Below are 21,243 nucleotides of genomic sequence, written 5' to 3'. Positions count from 1 at the left end.
TACCGTCGCTGCTGAACAACTCTCATAACTTATCGCTCAAGTGACATTTTTTGTATTAGAAGGTTGGCTGTCTTTTTGATCCCCAAGAGCTCCATATTTCGACATGTTCGTACTCTCCCTAGGTGGGTTCTCTATTCCTCCGCGGCACGACGCTGGCACAATGGAACGAGTCAACGCGAGAAGTCGGCTACAATGTTGAAACTTTAAAAGCTCAAAACTCCGTTCATTCAAAGCTATGAGGTTTCAAAAGTGGCTCCATTGGTTTCCTCGTAAAATTGTCTTCCAGACACCAATTAACATTTAAAATGTAATGAAATAAACATCTAAATTTGCAGTTTTAGTCAAAAATCCCACGTCCGACCTTTCTGATTAACTCAATCCAACGTGCGGCGGTCGGCGGTGCTGTAAACCCTCAGGAGTAGGGTAAAAATTAAGAATTTACGTCGCCCTTTGTCGGCGCAAGTGTGCGCCTGGCGAAACCGGCGATGCAACCCGCTCGCCGCGGTATCGTCATCGCAAGCGCCTAACTCCTTATCGAGTCGAGCTCTGTCCTCCTTCAATTTCGCGTATCTCACGGATCACGTGGGGACGGAGTTAAATCAAGGGGCCGACGAAAGTCGGAAGCTTCGTGTCGCTCGAGAGCCTTTGTTCCCCGCGGTCGGTCCTGCGAGCGGAGATAAGGGCTCAGCCTCGAAGGCGCCGCACATTAGATCGAGTCAATAGGAGAGATCGGACAAAATTCGGAAACTTTCAACGCTTCAAACTCCGTTTATACATAACTTTGAGATTCTAAAAATGGTTCTACTGGTTTTCTAGTGACATTTTCTTCCGAAAGCATCCCTTAAAATTTAAAATTTGACGAATTAAACATCAAAATTTCCAGTTTCAGTCAAAAATTTCTTGTCCTACCTCTCTAATTGACTCGATACACTGTGCGCCGCGCCGCCCCTTACCGTACTCCCCCCCCCCGCCCCCGCTAACGCCTTTATCAGCGACTCCGTTCAATTGGCATTCGATGCATCGCGCGTCATTATCACCGCGTCTGAATAATTAGCGTTCTGCGAGTTGCATTGTCCCGATTCGAAGGCGCTCGGCCCGAAATGCCTAGGAGGCCTCCTCTCTTTGAGAACCGTCGTATTTGTATTCTGTCGCGTGCTGAGGGAAAATGTCGTATGAACGATCGGACGTCGCCGAATTTTCCCTGGTGGAATATGTATTTCTTTTAGATGTAATGCGTATTTTTCCTTGATAGAGAAGATATGGCGAGAGGCCGAGGCTTCTAAGGCCCATTGAATCGCACTTGACAATTTTTTCAAATTGTTGTCCTCCTGTGGTGTATTGGTTTTAGCGCTGGCCCTGTTGCCAAGAGGTTTCGGGTTCGATTCCCGGCCAGGTGAACTGAGTTTGATGGTCTCACAATCAGACGAGGGTCACCCGGGGCTGGTGGTAAGCGTGGGATTAGCCAATTTCTAGGGGTCAAAATTCGAGAATCAAAGGGAAGAAAAGGAAAGAGATCCTCATTTTTTTAAATTGTTGGAGAATTTTGTGGAAAACTGATGAGGAATATGTGGACAGGCGACGAGTGAGTGCGTGGAAACGTGGAAGCTTGAAAGATTCCGAGGACCTTTAGAACTTAGGAAAAAGTCAGAAAATCCAAAAATCCAAGAAAACTTTGGCCTAGATTTTGCGTTGCGGAAATGTACAAATTAAAGGAAATGTGTCACCCTGCACTGGCGCGACGAAAATGTGTCACCGATCGCGAGCGAAATCGCCCTCGAATCTGAAGCGATGGAATGCGGAGGGGAGGGGGTGCGCTACGGCTTGAAAAATATGAAAAAAGGAGCCGCTCGGAAATACATCCCGGCGGCCCCACTTCAATTATCGGGGAGCAGAACTTTTGACGCCGCGCCGGGAGCCGGAAAGAAGTTTAAGGTAGGCAATTAATCAAACGTATCTCGCTGAGAGCATCGATGAGAGTCCATCCATCAAACGGCGAGACAAGCTATTAAAGAGGAGCGTTTGGGCGAATTTAATCCCGTTAACAACTGCATCGCCGCCGCCTTTCCGCGACCGCGACCCCCGATGAGATGCGGGGGCGGGGGCGGCGCTGCGATTGAGACTTCTCGGGGGTGGGTGGCGGCGGCGGGGGGGGGGGGGGGTCTTTTTGGGAACTCTCGGGGCTTTCGAACCGCTCGACGCTCGAGCGAAAAAGTGATCCAAGTCGACTCGACGGATCCTTTTAAACAACCTCATCCAGGACGATCAAATTCGACGTCGTTGACTCCACCACACTACCGTGCTAAGGAAGAACGCCGTATGAACATTCGAGAGTTGCCAAATTTCTCTTGACGAAGCATGTATTTTTGACAATATTCGTGCATATTTTTCCTTGAAATTTTCAGATATTTTAGATTAAATTACGTACAAAATTGTCTGAAAATTTTGGAAAATAATATTCACAATTTTCCCGGTAAATTCGGTTTTTATCGGAGGAAACTTGGCAACGTCTGAAGGCTCATACGATGTTCTGCCTTAGCACGGCAGCACTGCCAACGTGTTCGTGCGAAATTGTTCCTGTCGGCCCGGAAAACATATGCCGAAAACCGCGGTGTACAAAATTTTAGATTTCGTTGTTTTTTTCTCTCTCGTGGGAAATAAAGTGGACGTTCTTATGCTAGAAGGACCTATGTGCATAGGAATTGCGTGGAACATAGTTCCTGTGAGATATATACGTTCAAGTGTCATGGGTTATCCCCGAAAATTCTGGCATTACTTCCGCAATACGTTGGATGATGTGGACATTGCTAATTAATTTTGATAATACCAAAACTGGATTACATTTTGCGATAGGGGACCACTATTTCTGGCCCATTTTAGAAACAACATACATGCCATTGGTTAGCTTGAGCAGGTGTGTGTTTTTATTGGAGAGCCAGAGATAGTGGTTCCTTATTGCAAAATGTAATCTAACTGGATTTGGGGTAGTAGTGCAATTTTTGGATTAGTAACTTATTTTTTTAGGGGTAGTAGCACCATCGGATCGAATCTAGTAAAAAGAAACCAGCGCGATTACAGTGTTTTCAAAATCGTGCAACTTCTTCTTTTCCTTTAAAAAGACTTTATATCAGTATTCAAATTTACACACTTATTTTTCCTCAAAATTAACACTTTTTTGATGGGAAGAAAAAACCACTTGCTATTTTGGAAGATATTTTTAGATCCTCATGAAAAAGCGACATTTTTACAACAAAGTAATCACGCTGGTTCCTTATTGCTAAATGCGATCCGAATAATTGGGAGACTACAACTGCATTACATTTTGCAATAAGGAACCACTATCGCTGGCTCTCCCGTAAAAGCACCTTTTCGCATAGGGAAACCAATGGCATATATGTTGTTTCTAAAATGAACCAGAAATAGTGGTTCCTTATTGCAAAATGTGGTCCACCTATTAATCGGGGTACTACCACAATGAATTGGGAATGTCCAAGTTGGGACCTAACCCCTACCTCTTTTTCCCATGTTCTCAACATATTTTTTGCAAGTGGGTCGGATCTGTCGGATCACGATAACAAGAGAGTACAACATAATAACAGAGCATCCAATTATATTTTTGTATCCAAATATGAGACGAAAAACGGCGCGGTTGAAAACGAAATCAATTAAAAAATTCGTGATTGTTGGACTGTGCCCCCTCCCATTTCTGCGGAAGAGGGAGAGCGAAAAGCCGGAACACCGCGGATAAACACTCGACGCCTCATCACCTCGAGTCATCGTCATCTTATCAGCTTAAATAGGAGTGCAAACAAGCTGTGGGGGTCGATGCACACTCGAAACGGCACGGTGCAGCACCGATGTCGGGGACTCGAAACGACCGAATAATTCGCCCCCCCCCCCTGTCCCTGCCTCCCCCGTCCCTGCACCCCTCGACCCCCCTCAAACTTAGATGGGGCTTCATCCCGTTCTGGAGGACCTGGATCGCGGTGCCCGTCAATGTTTGCTCAACCCTTTATCTCGCAATTAACATCTCACGTCGCGTTGCCGGAATGCCCCGCGGTTAACCGAGTCTGCGTGTGGTTGCCGCGAGGATGGAACTGGAAGTAGAGGATCTGGGACCGTCCCTGTATAATGTAACGCTCGAGGGGGAGGGGGAGGCAGGGTGACTACAAGTCTGGAATTTTCGGAAAGTCCGGAAATAGTACTGATTCCTAAAGGGCGGTCCGGAAGTACTGAAAAATTGCGGAAATTCCTCAAGAAGGTCCGGAATTTTTAATTTTTGTCATTTTTGTCACAATTTGAGCTAGAAATTAAAATTTTGAAATTTTTCGAATTTCTTCAAATATTTGGAGGTACTGAAAAAGTACTGAATTTTTCTGTCGAGGAGGTACTGAATTTCTTGGGAGTGTACCGAAGAAGTACTGTTAAAGTACTGATTTTTTGCCAGCCTGTTTTAGTAGACACCCTGGAGGGGGGGTTGAGGATAGCGTTAGCGCCATTTTACTTTTACGTGTTAGAGGATAGGAGCCCATATCATAAGACGTCGTTTTTCGGACCAAGGAACGTAACGTCATTCGAAGATTCCGACATTGACTCAAGCAATTTAAGTTTTTACAAGAATCGTACCTGTGCAATTTTTGTCCAAAATTTTTCTGGTTTTTGTTTGAGATCAGAGGAACAATCAGTGGAAATTTCAGGCAGGCGTGCGCAAGATTCTCCCGGTAAAAAATGTAATTTGCAGCATTGAAATTTAGTTACATTCTTTCATGGGAGGGACGACAAAAAGTGTTACGAGGGGAAAGGGGGGGGGGTCAAAAATGCCGGAAAAGTAGCTTACGTAATTTAACACCCTGAGGTGTGCTGAAATTTCGCAAGCCTCATCCCCAAATTCAATCGGTCATTCCCATTTTCAGCCAAAAATTTTCTATAAAAAACTTGCTTCGCCCATGCCCGTGCAACGTTTTTCTATTTTCCCTGACATTTTACATGTTTTTATGGACAAATCGCCGAGCAAATTCGTTCGTAGACTTAACCAAAATTTTTCTAACCACCAAGAAAATATGACATAACTTTCAAACTATTTCATCCAAAGAATGCCCTTTTACATTATTGAACTACGGAGAAAATTGGCAACGTAGCAGGGTGCTTGTGACATTTCGCCGCTTGAAAATACGTACTATCTTGCTTTCCGACTTGAAGTTAGAATATTGTCCGTTCAAATCCTTTCAAAATCTTCCGGACGAAAGTCCTCTTTCGCAATTCTGGACATGAGGCTCTGAATTGATAAAACTCGAGCTTTTCATCATTCAACGTCTCTGCAGTAGGGGTTGAGCGGGGTGATCCGCGACCACGGCAAACAAGTGTGTGAATAACTACCCTCAGCGCGTTCAACGCTCACAAAACTTCCCCTATCTTCCGGACCAACCGTCCGGTCACCAGGGTTTAATTAAGGGTGGAAACGACCGCGCGCCCTGGCGGGAGAAAAAAAAATCCCCCCCCCCCCGACATGCCCCCGCCTCGTGGAAACTCAACTTTGAAGTTGGCGTTGGCTGTTTATGCGAGCACATTACGTTTTTACGCGCAACAGTGCTAGGCTATCGGAGCGTGATAAAACGGTAATGTTTTTGATTTTCAGCGCGGCGCGATGGGGGCCGGGTGGGGAGGGGGGGGTGCGCCCCGTTTTTGCAATCGGATCCCGGAGCACGTGCGGGGCGCATTAATGGGGAAGGGAAATTAAAGCGGCTCGTGCAATGTGCATACTCCAGCCAGGATTCTGAATGTGTTTAAAAAGGCTGAAATGACACGGCAGGTTCCGGATCCGTGGCGTATGTATACATTGTTAAAAACGGTTTATCTTACGGATCGAATACAACAGAGAAAAAAACCATCCCGCGTCAGTCGTCGCAAAATTTCTCGCTTTATTCTGTTTTCCTTTTAAAGTGTTTTCTATTACCTTGCATGTGTTTGAACAGTCAATGTACACCCGGGGAAGTTTTTAGATTGTACTCATTCTTGAAAATTTTAACGTTATGTTGGTAAATTTTCCGATCTAAATGAACTCAAGCCTGATTCATTCCCGATAACCTGACAGTTTTTTTGGAAAGTCGTAGTTTAAAACCTTAAAAAGTATGAAAACGTCAAAATTCAAAGAATGTTCTTGTTAGCCAAATTCCTTGTCAACCAAATTAGAAGGAATCGCAGAACATGGTCAATTTATAAAAATGGATTTCAGCCTTTTTAACTGAAAAAGTTGGGGAGAGGAACCATTATTTTCTCTACTTTATGATGAGTGAGTACCTATACGAGTCCGGAATTTCCGGAAAGTCCGGAAGTAGTATTGATTTTTTAAGAGCGGTCCGGAAGTACTGAAAAAGTGTGGAAATTCTGTAAGATGGCCCAAATTTTTTTCATTTTTTGTCATGTTTGTCGCATTTTGAGCGAGAAATTCAAATTTTTGAAGTTTATCGAATTTCGTCAATTGGTGGCGCTGAAAAAGTGCCGAATTGTTCTATTGAGGAGGTACTAAATTTCTTGGGAATGTACTGAAAAAGAACTGTAAAAGTACTGATTTTTGGTCAGCCTGTTATAGTAGACACCCTCTGGTATTGTAGCAAGTGGGTCATTCCACCATTTTCCTGATCCTCTTTGAAATTTGTCTAACTATTGAAAAACTCCAACTTATTTAGAAACATCTCTATCGGAAATTCTTCTAACCGGAGAAACTTTTGCAAGATTGGCTCCGTCGTGAAGTTTTTGCACGTACTCCCAACGTATTAATACTTATAATTACCGCATCCTACGGGAATCTTCGCTGTTGTTGAGAACTGGAACTGGAACTGGAACTGTAGTCAGTGATTTCTCACTCTAATTTCATTCACATTTCAGCTCATAGTTTCGGGAATCGAGGCCAAATAAAGAGACCGGAAACTCCAACTCTTCGCTGGGAGACAAGACGTCTGTTTTCTTCCTTCTGCAGAATCGGACTAGCCATCTTCTACAAGAAAATTAGCTTCTTTTCTGCCGTGTTTAGGAATAGCACCCAATGAGCTCTCGGGTGTTGCCAAATTTCCTAAAATGGAGCATGCGTTTGCTAGGAAATTTTTCAGGGTGTCCACAAGTCCGGAAAGTCCAGAAACAGTACTGATTTTTTAAGGGCGGTCCGGAAGTACTGAAAAAGTGTGGAAATTCCGCAAGAAGGACCGGAATTTTTTCCAATTTTTTGTCATTTTCGTCGCAATTTGAGCGAGAAATTCAAATTTTTGAAATTTTTTCGACCTTCTTCAAATGGAAGTACTGAAAAAGTACTGAATTTTTGTGTTAAGAAGGTATTAAATTTCTTGGAAATGCACTGAAAAATTACTGTAAAAGTACTGATTTTTGGCCAGCCTGTTTTAGTAGACACCCTGTTCTTGATTCAAGGTTGCCGCAGTCGGGGAAACCTTAGAAATGTCAGGGAAAATTACGGAATCGTCGAATCGCCTCCATTTGCTTTATCGAGTGGATTTGACGTTTCGGACAACAAATGCCTGAAAACTATTTCTAACTATGTATTTTTAACAGTCCATCGTAAGCTCAATTGTCAGGGAATTTCACGAAAATGTGTCAGGAAAATGTCGGGGAATTTAATTTTTCAAATTCTGTCGCAACCCTGATGACCATTTTTCCTTGAAATTTTCGAATACCTACACTGGGAAAAAAACACATTGGATCTTGAGTCCAGACTCATAAAAACATCGACAAGAAAAAATACACTTGATTCAATCAGAATCTAGCTTAAATCAAGAACCAAGCCTCTTAATTTAAGCGGATTTCGTTTTGATTCAAGCAAAAACCCGATTGAATCAAGAGTATTTTTTCTTGTCAATGTTTACTAGAGTCTGGACTCAAGATCCAATGTGTTTTTTTTTCCCAGTGTAATTTCGATACAATACGAACGAAATAACCTGAAAAATTGCAGAGATAATGTTCCGAAGCCTTCTCGAAAATGCGCGTTTCATGGCCGAAGATTTGGAAACGGTGTCGACTGCGGTAGTAAATGCATTCTCACGGATGCGCTCGTCGCGGAATGCGAAGCCGTGATACAGAATGTGTTTACGCGGAACAGCAAACAGCGGGGACGCCCGGGCGTGGAATCAAATTGGAAGTTGCGATGGTCTTCCGAAAAAATTATTTCCCTTTCATCATCTCCTCGCGCATTTCCCTCTCATTCCTCGTTTTTTTCCCGCTTTTTTTTTCTCGCTCATGATGTCAAAATTTGGTGGAAAACGTGCCGCGGAAAGGAAAAGAAAAACTTCGGATTCGCGTATACCACTGGAAAAAAAACACATTGGATCTAGAGTCCGGACTCTTAAAAACATCGATAAGAAAAAATACTCTTGATTCAATCAGATTTAAGCTTAAATCAAGGACCAAGCCTCTTAATTTAAGCGGATTTCGTTTTGAGTCCAGCAAAAATTCGATTGAATCAAGAGTGTTTTTTCTTGTCAATGTTTTCAAGAGTCTGGACTGTAGATCCAATGTGTTTTTTTCCCAGTGTATACTCTGTCAAATTTTAGAATAGAAGGCCCAGCACTCTCTTTTGAAAAGGGAAACTAACTAGGTTCTGGAACTGTCTCCTCAAGTTTCTTATTTCGAAAGTCTTTTACTCTGTTAATGAGCTTTTGGAGGGTTTAAATGTCTCACTGGAAAAAAAACACATTGAATCTAGAGTCTAGACTCTTGAAAACATTGACAAGAAAACGGACTCTTGATTCAATCAGATTTAAGATTAAATCAAAAAGAAATCCGCTCAAATTAAGAGGCTTGGTTCTTGATTTAAACTTAAATCTGATTGAATCTAGAGTATTTTTTCTTGTCGATGTTTTTAAGAGTCTGGACTCTAGATCCAATGGGTTTTTTTTCCCAGTGTATGTATTTAGATTTGCAATAATTACCGATTTGACCCGAGACGAAGTTTTTCTTTTGTATGTACCTACTTATTTTGTCCTATGATTTTATACTATAGAGTAAAATGTGTGTTTTGTTTTTGTCTTAGACGAAGCTGGCGAAGAGGACAGCGATGAGGACATGATCACGGACTACTTGATGATGGCCGATCCGCGAGTGGAGGCCGCGAACAAAGAAGCGAGCTCCAGGTCCGGTCCCAGCCCCCTGGTCCCCATCATCAGCGTCACCCCCCACTCTCCCGCCGGAAAACATTACCCCATACTAGGTAAGTCCCCTAATTACTCTTCATCCGACTCTTCCTCCAACTCTATCACCGCTTCTCTACCCTTCGGACTGACCATTGACACTGATAGACAAAACTGTAGACTAAGAAGACAACGCCAAAATAGAGGGACCCCATCGGTGGAAGCGGGTGATTGCGATGGACAAAGGAGGTAAGTAATGAAGTTAGTAGCGGCAACCCACGAAAGACCCTCCCCCCCCCCCCCAAAAAAAAAAAACAAAGCAAAACAAAACAAAAAACAAACAAACAAACACGAAAGACCCCACAGCAAGTCGGATTGCATTTTGCAAAAAGGAACCTAGAGCATTCCAATGTCGCTAAGATGGTGCAACTTGGTTTACCTTGCAAATATAAACTGATCATTTAAACAATATTCATCTTTACTGTCAATAAACTATACATTCATGGCGAAAATTACCTTAGTAAATTCAATTTTTGGCGTGATTTCAGTCATTTTATTTCCAAGAATGTCAATTGCACAATCCTCGCAATGTTGGAATGCTCTTGATTCCGTTTTGCAAAATGCAATCCAGTTCACCAGGGCCGGATTTACTTACTTGCCGCCCATGGGCCGCCTGTATTTTGCCGCCCCCTTCTCGTTCGTTTTGAAACATCATTAAAAACCATCAAGTAACCGTGTCGGAGGGGGAGGGGCACATAAGACGCGTTTACTCGTGTTACACACATTTTTTGCGAAAGACCTGTCAACACTACTAGTACTAGCAAGTGTTCACGGAACTTACCGCGAAAGTTAAGTTCCGTAAACCTATCTCTGTGTGAACAAGGCCTTCCATATCTAAGAAATGAACATAAAAGTTGTGCAATAACAAACATAAATGTGATTTAATAATTTTAACTTCCGCCACCGCAAACGCACTGTGTTTGACGCAATGCGTGAAGTATTCATGAAGTCCAGTAGGCGCTGCGCGTTTCACGCTGACCGCACTGTTTTTGGCGTAATGCGTGAAGTATTCATGCAGTCTTGTAGGCGCTATGCGTTTCATGTCGACCGCTGCTAACCGCACTGTGTTCGACGCAATGCGTGAAGTATTCATGCAGTCTTGTAGGTGCTATTATGTGTTACATGCCGACCACCGCGCCGAGAGCTTCTCCTTTTCATCTCAAGTCCTCGTCATCATTTCTCTCTGTGCCGCGCCACTCCATGCCTAATTGCGTGTTAGGTTTCTCTCTTAACTCGACTAATTAAAGGTGCAGTCTCTTTGTGTCACCGAAAGACGACAAAATTAGGAATTACTATACCCTTAGGAAATGAGAGATTTTGTCGCCTTTTCTCGTTTGTAATTTTTTCTCTGAATCTGATTTTTTTTTAATACCCACCTACATTTAAAAAAATTTCAAAATTTGCCGCCATGGGCCGCGGCCCATGTGGCCACCCCCTTAATCCGGCCCTGCGGTTCATCATTCAGGATTCCCACTGTCAGGGAATTTTAAAAAGTCTGGGAAAACCTGAGAATGTCGCAGAAAAATTGTTAAGTCACCTTTATTTTCTTTCTAAAATGAGTTTGATGTTTCGAACAACATATTTTGCCTGAAAACTATTTCAAATCATGTCTTTTTCAGCATCTGGCACATTCTCAATTGGACGACTTTCTAACAAACGGAACTTTATAGGGGAAGAAAGGAGAGGGGGCTTGGATTGGCGGGTATGACGGAACGCGATGCTCGTTCCGTCCTATACTCGCAATGCTTTTCCATGGCGCTTAGTTCCATTTGACAGAACGCGCTATCCGGGATTATAAAATCCTCAAAAGGAGCTAAATTTTGCGCTTAGTTCCGTTTAACAGAAATACGTCCAATTTTCAGGGAATTTTACCAAAATATAGATCAGGGAAATGTCAGGGAACTTCATATTCTAAATTCTGTGGCAACCCCGATCATTTTCCCTCTTAGTTCATAACAACCACCCGTTTCAACCGCCCTCAGTAAATAATAATTCGACTGCCTCATTGTAAGTTATTTAAGAAATCAGGGACAGGCGAGTACGCCCACGGCTCGGCTGAATTTTATGGGATCGGAACGGGGCCGGGTAGGGGCGGGTTTCACCCCTGACGCCACGTGATGCGGGTTCCCGGCCTATTTTTAGTCGGCTGAATAAACGCCAACAGAGGAGAAAAGGCATCCGGAGCCTTCATCAAGAAAACGCGGGACCGCTCCTCGAGAAATTGCTTCGGGTTGATGAGAACGCCGGATATTTGAGTGTATTCGAGTCGGCGAGATTTCGTTTGAATAGGGTCTTCAGCGACCTGGAAAACTTTAGACGCGGGGGTCGTCCCAGGATTCGGGAGACCAGGGAAAAAAGATTGTTCTTCTAAAACGGGACGATGGGAATTTGAAAAGTCAGAGAAAAGCCTGTGAAGGCAGAAAATTTTACTCATGGTGTCCAAGGCCTGGAGAAACTGAAAAATACCGGGATTCATCAAAGAACGAAAAATATCCGGGAATTCTGGAGAATTTGCAAGGAATTTGGTTCTGAAAATCGAAAATTTCTTCTCTATCCGCTTAAAAGAAATATTTAAATACCCCTTAATTTTTGCACCATTTAGCACATCCATGAAAAAAATAGGGCAGTAGAATCTGTGTTCCAAAATACCATAGACCTACGGCCGGCTGTAAAATTTCCAATTGCTTCTATAGCCGGCTACACAATTTCTTATAGCCTTTTATAGCCGATGGCGATTAAGCAACTCACAGCCAGGCGATAAAGTGTATGCTAAACGTCACTAATTACGGATGCTAGGACTTAGTGAGTTTTTGGACCACTGCTCTCTTTTTGGGCCGTAGTATCTTGATTTATTTTACGAGGGAAGCTCCGTACTTTTGATGGATGCCTGCCATTCCTAATATATTAGAGCGCCTTCAGTTTCGTATGATACTGTGCAATACCTCTGGTGTGAAATAGTTGCCTCAAGCGCCGTGGCACGCTGCGGTGCGGCAGGCGGGCAGCCAGCGCGGAACGCGCATTGGCGCCTACAAACCTAACAGGGATACTTCACGCGTTGCGCAATGCGTGAAGTATCCCTGTTAGGTTTGTAGACGCCAGTGCGTCGCCGCTCCGCTTTGTGTTAGGTTCTAATATTTAATCTGGCGGAGTCAGCGTTATTCAACTCATGATTTTGAAATGTTTGCACATCCTGTATGGGATGGGTTATTCTCGTTTTAATTGATAAAAAAAAAAAAAAAATGTATTAAAGGAAAATATAACGTGTGTTTTGTAAATATTAAGGTGGTTCCGTATCAAACTTAATGATTTCCAAAGCACACGAATTTCTACACAATTTCTTATAGCCTTTTATAATCGATGGCGAAAAAGCAACAGCCAGGCGATAAAGTGTAAAGCCCGGCGATAGGAACTATCGCTCGGTTGCATACTTTTTTATCGCTTCGTATAGCCCGTCCGTATGATTTTCTCCGCATTCTACAGCCAGCTATATGATTTTCTGTAGCCTTCTTTAGCCGGCTATAAGAACTCCTATGGTATTTTGAAACGCAGCTCTTATCGCCAATTTTTACCAGGGCTGTTATACTTCAATTTATGTCCCATGGATAAAATCTGTCTTTTTTGTCTATAGCTTTGTCTATCGACTTCATTAATCAATCTGCTGTTATACTTACGTCAATTTATATCCCATGGATAAAATCTGTCTTTTTTGTCTATAGCTTTGTTTATCGGCTTAATTAATGAAGCTGCTGTTATATTTACTTCAATGTATGTCCCATGGATAAAGTCTGTCTTTTTTGTCTAAAGCTTTGTCTATCGACTTTGTTAATCAATCTGCTGTCATACTTACTTCAATTTATGTCCCATGGATAAATTATTGCGAAAATAATGGTGGACCGGCAACTCGGTGGATGCTTGATTAAAAATAACAAGCTTTATCACGGGGGCATTGTTTCTTTTGGCGTCCCGTTTTCAGGGTGTTTCCAAGGAGGCGCGGGGGACGGAGGGTAGGAAACACGGGTGAAATTTGCGCCCAAGTTGGTCCGTCGTCCGCTCTGAATTTAATGTAATTAAATTAACGGAGGGCGGGGAGCGGCGCGCGGGTTAAATCGCTCCGCGCGCTGCACCGTTGCGTCGGTCTCATAGTGATTTTCCCGAGCAGAGAGACGCGAGCGAGGTTGAACAGCTTTTTCGAAAAGTGAGGGAAAAATTGAAAACACCGAGAAACAACTTGTGAACTTGTTACTGAGACTGGGTTGAATTAAAAATAACACTCCCATAGCTTGCACAGGTCGCAGGCAATTAACACTCATCGGCAATTTGCAAGCGGTTCAGGTGTTGTTAAGATAAAGCGCAATAATTCGCGTAGGCGTGGTGAGGGTTTAATGGGCTTTGGCCATCAAAATCATGATCCCGGCTTCGAGCGCCTTCATTTTTTGTGATACTCCACGCTTTGTCACGGAGTTAGTACAGTTGCTTGTCCGATCTGAACCTAACTAAGGTCGCGGTTTCCACTATTCCACTACACGCCCTCCCGAGTGTGCTCGTGACTTTCATGTTTCTACGGAGGAAAAAGTGTCTGCTCTCGTCAAAGGCAAAATAATAGTTCTCAAAGATTTTTCTCTTATTTCTAAACGTTATGCTTTTCTATTCATTCATCAGTGGCTTGCAAATTGCCGGCGATTGCTAATTGTCTGCGACATATAGATTGGGCAGTGTCTCCAAATCTTCGCCAGGATGCAGAAAGTTCTTAGCCTTCTCATTTTTTGAACCGGCTCTGCCATTTTATTTTTAAAAACCTATTTTTCCTCAAAATGTTCGAAACTATTTCCTTACTTGTTTTTAATCCCCAAATCGCCGTGATTTTGCGAAAATACGCAAATTTTACTAGGATCATACGAAAACCCGCGAAGTTTACCACAATTTCCGTTTTTCACAATTTAACGTTCGCGTGCATTTGCACGCGAACGTTATCGCAATTTTGCGAAAAATTCGCGATTTTAATGACTTTGCGAGCTAGCCTTCCTATTTGTTCGCGCCCGCGGCCATGTGATCAGGAAGTTTCTGCACCCCTGAATTTTCCCATTCTCTTTCATTTCTTATCTTCATTTTATTTCTTAAAAGACAATTATTCAACATCTGTGCAATAGTTTTAGAAAATACTCATGTAATGGCATGAAGAACAAAAGCAATCGTGTGAAATTTTCTAAAAAAATGATGATCAGTGTTTTTTAGAAAATTCAAGTGACCTGGAAATTTTGTCACAAACCGAGATTCATGGCTCACCATCAGTAGTCTCACACATCAATTGAGTTTAGCAGGAGAGAATTAAAATTGCATCTGAAAAAATGCAACTATTGGTTCTTTATAGTATTCATCTTTTTTTTAGGTTCAATCTGAAGGTAGTTTTATTGTCAATTAATGTGTCCCACCCACAGATTCATGTTTCATTTATACCTTGTCTTTCTGCCTGCATTTCCAGAAGGCTAGTTTTGCGTACAAGTAGATGCAGACTAAGTCCAATTATTTTCTTTTTCTTTTTACAGAAGACAATATACAGCAGCTCCATGACATCCATGAAAGTATCCAACGTATGCGTGATGTTAGCGCTCTCATGCTCAACCAACAGGTAAATCATTGTTCTATATTAATTGTAAATCTGCAGAGTCTTTGGCAATCAATTAGAATGTAGAGCATAGCCAAATTTGTTGAAATTCTGAAAAATACTGTCTACTTTTTTCGTACCAGTGGTGCTGATGTGATTAAATAATTTAAAATTTTAAATAAATGGATGACAGTGTCGTTTTTTTCCTCTCACAGAGCACTTGAAAATTGTTCAATTATTTTAAATAAATCTACCACATAATATACCAATAGACCTGAAAATGTGTGGTAAAATAGTACTTGAAAATACAGTGGTATCTCGATTATCCGAGCTGAATGGGAGATGAGAAAGTCAGCGGATACGGGAATCCTTGAATAATGAAGGTATTGCAGGAAGTAGCGGAATAAATGTAATTTTTTTCCCCAAGTGACTTTTCAATAATGAAAACACGGTACTTTTGCCACAGAAAAAGTAGCACTTATCACTTATCAAACTGTAATAACAAAGAAGTGTGGATCTCTAATGCACATGGAACCAATTTTTACCGTTTTGAAAAATGTAAAAGTTTAAATTTTAAAATTTTCTAAATTCACCCTTTTGTTTTTGTTTTTGTTTTTTTTTTTTTTTTTTTTTTTTTAAGTCGTGTTTTCATGTAAGCAAAATTGTTTGGGAGCCAGCTAGCATGGATACAAGAAGCCTTAGATATGAGGATTTTGAGTAACCAAAATCCCACTGCTCCTGCTTTACCTGAATGTTGTATTTTTGAACCTGCCTAAATCATATGCTCAAAACCTTTTTTAATATTTCTCGCCCATTTTTTCTCTTTAATCAGCAGCAAAATTCCAGATTATTTGCATCTTGTCCATCACTTAACGACGGGCAAGATTCCTCTGATCCTGATCTCCTATCTAGACTTCAGTCTCCTCCAAATCAACCGTCACAACCAAAGCTTTCTCTCAATGCTCCAGCCTACTCAGACTCACTACGGCAAAAAAGTAAGTTACTCTTGGTCTTTCATTTAATCTGTTTCAGTGCTCAATGATTAAAATTGATTGATATGATAGAAAATTGACTCAAATTTAAGGAGTTTAAGGATAACCTGAGAGTAATTAGCCAGCCCTTAATCAATCAAGCTAAAGCTTCATTGTTCCTCCGCAGACCTCTATGCTGCCGTGGGAGCTTAAGTTGATCATTTAAAGCAGATTTCAGTGTTTGGTGAAGGTAAAGATTCAGCGATATCTGAGGATTTGTAGGAAAATTAAGTTCACATAATTGATTTTGTATGAATCGTCATCATGCTGAAGCATTTTTTCGTCCTCTTTTTTTACCTTCCTTTTCATCTTCTTCTCCTGTTCAGTATCTTTTTTTTTTTTGCTAAGTTCACAAGTTTTAGGAGACTGCTAAGGAAAAATAATTTCCTGCTTCCTTCCTGTCCCAAACATACCCTGAGGTTTCTCTATGATTTGTCATGTTCACAGGGAACATTCAGGTCCATGTCTATAGGTCCACTATAGGGGACTATTCAGGTCCATTTTTCCTATTGTTTAGGTCATCAGCCCAGTCTTTTTAAGTAAAAAATGTATTAAATCTGCTTAAATAAGCATCAACACCGTTTTTCATGGCTCGAGACTTTTTGTCAGCTGATGTCAGTTCCCAAAAGACAACAAGAAAAATTAAAAATTTTGCTAAAAAGGAAATGGTTAAAATCACATACATTTGATAATTCTTCAACCAAGTCTGAGAAAAATCTGACTAAGCGGTCTAAAGAACAATATTTATCACTGCATGGATAAATTTTCAACCAGTGTACAATGAATGGCTAGCCAGTAAACTGATGAAAGGTTTAACTCGAAAACACTGTATCTAAATTGCAAATTGTTAAATTTCTGAACATTCCTTAATGTTCAAGAAAAATAAGTAAAACCTGTAAACGTATCGGTACACATTTTCTCTAATTTTTTTATATTTTTTTTACCATTCCATGGTTATTTGGTAATTATGTCAAGCCATAATAATGATTTGTATTCACCCCTAAGAACAAAGTATGTACGACAAGTTTAAACCCCTACAATTGAGACACAAGTGTCTCGAAGTTTAGCCATCAAAATATACAACTGTCCCAGAATAAGGACAACTTATGCTTCTAAAAAATATTTGCAGAAATAACTATTGAGATGGATTCGTAAAAATATGCCTTATCCTTTCCAAGGGAAATGGATGGGTAATTAGTGGACAACCTTTTTTATTTATGAATAAACCGAAAATGTTTCAGAAAACCCTTTTTTTGTTGTTGCACTTATTACAGTATACATACAATAAAACAAGAAGTGAATTTAAAAATAAGGTATTCTTTTTTAATTACCCTGCACCATACCAAAATGGATTGTATAAAATGTGTTCTCAAATGTCTAAAGATGCTACATGTACTTGTTGGATTCTACATGATGTAAAACACCTTTAAGAGAGTTCATGAATAGTTTATACAAGGCGGCTTAAACATGTGAAAAAGACCAGGATATACGCATAATCTGCTCCTGTACCCAAGAACTTATGTCACACTTGAGTGAGATGGTGTAATCACCGATCAAGGGAGTCATTTAAAGGAATAGTCTCTCAATACTGATAAACAATGAAAGAAATGAGCAAGAATCAAAAATTGATTGAAAGCTCCTTTTTGTGTAAGAGATAACTACAATGACTAGGAGAGATATAGAAACAGACGAAAAATAGTGCATATTGTATTCACTTCAGATCATATGCTGAAATAACTTTACTCATAGCAATCATCAAAAAGTAATCTGTAGTGAGTAGTGACCTTAATAAAAATAGCATAAAATTTATCCTCAAATATTCTTTAAAAATATAATGTTTGAGTTTTTTATATATTTATATTCTTAATGATGTGTTTCAGGAGGTTCGGGGGATTGGTTAATGTGTGAAGTTCAACGGAGAAGTAGCTGGGCTGCCTTAGACGACCTTACAAATTGTGATAAGGGCAGGAAAGTAGATAAACATAGAAGGTAAGAATTCAGTGTCTCTTCAATCTCAGTTTTGCATTAGGTCAATTATATGAGATGAATTCAAACCTCCTCTTGATGCCAGTCTCTGCCTTCATCATTGTATTACAGATCATAATTGAATTGGCTTAGAAATTTTAGGGATCCAGCAGATATTGTCCTTTCTTCTCTTTTTAATTTACTTTACTTCAACGAGAAAAGGAGTCAAAAACAGATACAATGACATTCCTACAATTCACTACGATAATGATAGGCTTTTGGACACTTTTTAACCCTGCATCAGAAAAGTTTTTATAATTTTTTGCAGTTTTCTCAAAATTAGGAAAAATGGACGTGAACTATTTTTCTGGAAATTGATTTAATCGAAATTCATTTCAGTAAATCATATAGAAATAATGAAACTGTAAAGTATACCTATGACTGATTAAGAACAATACTTCTCTTCAGTTCTACCTGATCATTATTTCTGATTTCATCTTTTCGCAAATCTGGGCGATAAATCTTGCCAGCTATTTTACTTTTGATTCCAAAAGTTTTTTCATCAGCGTTTGTAAAAAGTATATTACGTCTCTTTCAGTAACCAAATTAATTTTGGCAGTTTTTCAATTTTGATGAAAAGTTTTATGTTCCATTAGAATTTTGTTTGTTCATCTTTCAAACTACTTTCAAGTATTCAACAAGAATAATTTTAACTTTACCCATTGTCTTTTCAGTGTAAGTTCTAGTAGTTTAGAGTCAGAATTGGACGACCCCATAATGGATAGCACTGCAAATTTACTGAGTACAGATAGTGCCTCGCCAGTAAAAATAATTCAAAGGCGAAAATCCAGCACTGGAGCCTCTGTTAATGTCAGGCGCTCAGTTTGTCCAGGAGGCACCTCTTCAACCCATTCCCTAAATGAAGCAGACCTACAGGTGATTCAAACCTATTTTAATTTCAACTCCTGTCTTTCTTGAATCCTCATTTCCTTTTATTTCCTTTCCAATTGAAGCTCAAAAATGTTTAGTATAAACTTTTAGCACATATAATCTCATAGAAATCACTTAAAAATTAGAAACTATACTATGTATGAAAGAGGGAATAAAATAAAAATAAAAAAATATCAGTATTTATGTTACAAAACAACAGTTGTAATCCATTCTCTTCCAAATAATCACTGGGAGAAAAAACTATCATGTAGAAATTTCATTTTATAGTTGCTGTTCAAGCTGGAAAAGCTTCAATAACTTTAAAGAAGTTGATGCTGGTTCTTTAATCTCTCACTCTTAGTTGAGCACTAAAATTGAAGAAGGTGATTTTAGACCTAAAGCTTTTATTGCATCTTTTCATATAATTTGAGCTTGAATTGACCATGAAATTCTTTCTATTTCAGAGTGATTTTAACAAAATAATTGCCAAGCACAGAGCTGAATCTAGGTTGCAAGCAAGACTCCCTTTGCAGAAATCAGTATCCACCCCTTCTATTTTGGCAGTTCGTGACATTGCTCAAATCCGGAATGAAGTCGGAACCAACAATGCCAACATCAACAATTTAACCATGTAAGTTTTTCAATTCATCAAGTTTTAGCTCAATCATCACCTCTCTTAAGTCCTCAGCATCAGGTTGAAAAGGAGCAGTGTTCTACAATAATTGGGTACTGCATACTTGTCAACCCGTCAGTGATGAACATCAAATTTCATTCCTCTGGTGGCTAAGCCTGGGTTAACGATTGATGAAATAGAGCCAAAAGATTGCTCCAACGGAGCTCTGAGTCTTGAAATAAAATTTGCCCCTCATATCATTGTCAGATAAAATAATTTCATCTAATGCAAAAATATTATCGGTTATCAACTGAAGACCAAGCCACTCATTGCCTACTTTGTGAGTCTAACGAATGAAGAAAGGTCACATAATGATACTGATTGATGACACCACTGGAATGTGGCAAGTTAAGTTCTGTCAACTATCTCAAATTTTACAATTATTGTATTCGTGTTTTTCATCAAGTCCAACTGCTGTATGATATCACCAATTTTCATTTGTACATTCTACTAAATTTTTTCTAAAACCAAATCTAACTGCACCTTCTTGGCCTGATGCACCAAACTTTCAAGTAAGCAACTGGTCATTTTCATTTATTTTTGTGCGATTTATTGGCAAAAAATTTGAGCAGCTTTCTTCATCTTGTCTCCAATGAGATTAGTTTCATTTGTGTTTGTTTGTGGAGCAATGTCTGTCTAAGCACCCAATTTTAATTTGCGATTTTATTTAAGTTTTCTTTTATTTTGACTCTTTATTGCTTGAGGTAGATGAGATGCATTTTTTGATAAAATTTAATACTGAATCCCAGATTATCATAGCTTATGCAGTCTTTGATTGCCTTAATATTGTTGTAAATGAAGGGAATGTTCATAGAATGACTTAAATTTTGATTTTAAGGAATGGCTAAAATTTCTTAAATCCGAAAGTATATCAAAACGAAAGAAGAAGAAAAATAAGCACAACAAAAGAAAAAACTTCTCCGGCCAGTTGAGCATGTTTTCTCGACCAAAATAAACTTCTTTATCCCTGTCTCAAATGAAAGAACGTGTAAGTGAATATATAGAGGCAGATGGTCTTTTCGCCCTTCTCGTCACCTAACTTCAGATTGATCATAGCATAAAGTCACATTCGTTCTTTTTTTTAGTTAATTTTTTTAACAAACATAGTGTGATAATTTTCTCCTTCACTTCTTTTGAACTTTTTTCAAATTTTGTTTCCCATATTTTCATCAAAAGAGTGTCAGTATGTAATATACATACATTTTTATCTCTTTGAAAGGAGCTTTTAATGAAATTTAGAGATCAAGGAGCATTCGAATTTAATTATAAAAATCATGTTCCCGAAATATTTCTGATCTTTTCTCCAGTAAGATATTCTCGAGTTCTGTGAAGTATCAGAAGGCGTTATTTGACCAAAAAAAAAAAACGCTTTAAAAATCCTTTCCTTTGCCATAACAGGTGGTTCACATTCATCTTTTTAACTTTCATTTCTGTTTTCTTGCACCCTTGCACCTGAGACAGCATTTTTATTATTTTGCTGGTTGTAGTAGCTGTAGTTTTTGTTGTTGTAATATTAGTATTGCATTGTGTGGTTGTGTATTGTAAATAGTGGAGTTCCAACTGAGAGTGAAACGGAGGAAGAAATGTTAGCAGCACTGATTGATCCAAGCAAGCATCGCACCTCCTTCCAGCTTTTATTTGCCGAGTGAGTAGAAATCCCCACACCATACATAAGCAGGAGTCCATTAATCTTCCAAGTATAGAATTTTTCTCACTCAAATCCAAAGGAAAAACCTTTAAAAAATTTCCTGAACGCTTGAGTTATTTTCTTCCTTCTTTCTGAATCTTCAATCACTATAGCACAGATTTTATGGTGGAACTCAAGAAAGGTACCGGAAGTATGGTCTTGTATAA

The 21,243-nt window shown here is 39.9% G+C and overlaps 1 protein-coding gene across 7 annotated transcripts in view; it reads left to right on the top strand.

Annotated features, from left to right (window-relative positions):
• The window catches only part of cyst (rho guanine nucleotide exchange factor 18 cysts), a 139,001-nt gene that overhangs the window by 86,553 nt on the left and 31,205 nt on the right, over nt 1-21,243 (top strand). For 4 of the 7 annotated variants that reach the window (XM_019043257.2, XM_019043261.2, XM_019043260.2 and 1 more), the window contains 7 exons: nt 9,032-9,208; nt 14,732-14,814; nt 15,623-15,785; nt 17,702-17,810; nt 18,521-18,722; nt 19,181-19,347; nt 20,939-21,034. In XM_019043257.2, the coding sequence (XP_018898802.2) occupies nt 9,032-9,208; nt 14,732-14,814; nt 15,623-15,785; nt 17,702-17,810; nt 18,521-18,722; nt 19,181-19,347; nt 20,939-21,034 (997 nt within the window). Of the gene's footprint in view, nt 1-9,031; nt 9,209-14,731; nt 14,815-15,622; nt 15,786-17,448; nt 17,594-17,701; nt 17,811-18,520; nt 18,723-19,180; nt 19,348-20,938; nt 21,035-21,243 lie in introns of those variants that run through there. The other 3 variants (XM_019043258.2, XM_019043262.2, XM_019043264.2) reach the window with 3 other exon arrangements.

This window comes from Bemisia tabaci, chromosome 1 (assembly GCF_918797505.1).
Source record: "Bemisia tabaci chromosome 1, PGI_BMITA_v3".
In the NCBI taxonomy this organism is placed as follows: Eukaryota; Metazoa; Arthropoda; class Insecta; order Hemiptera; family Aleyrodidae; genus Bemisia; species Bemisia tabaci.
This window is presented reverse-complemented; position numbering and strand designations above follow the sequence as displayed.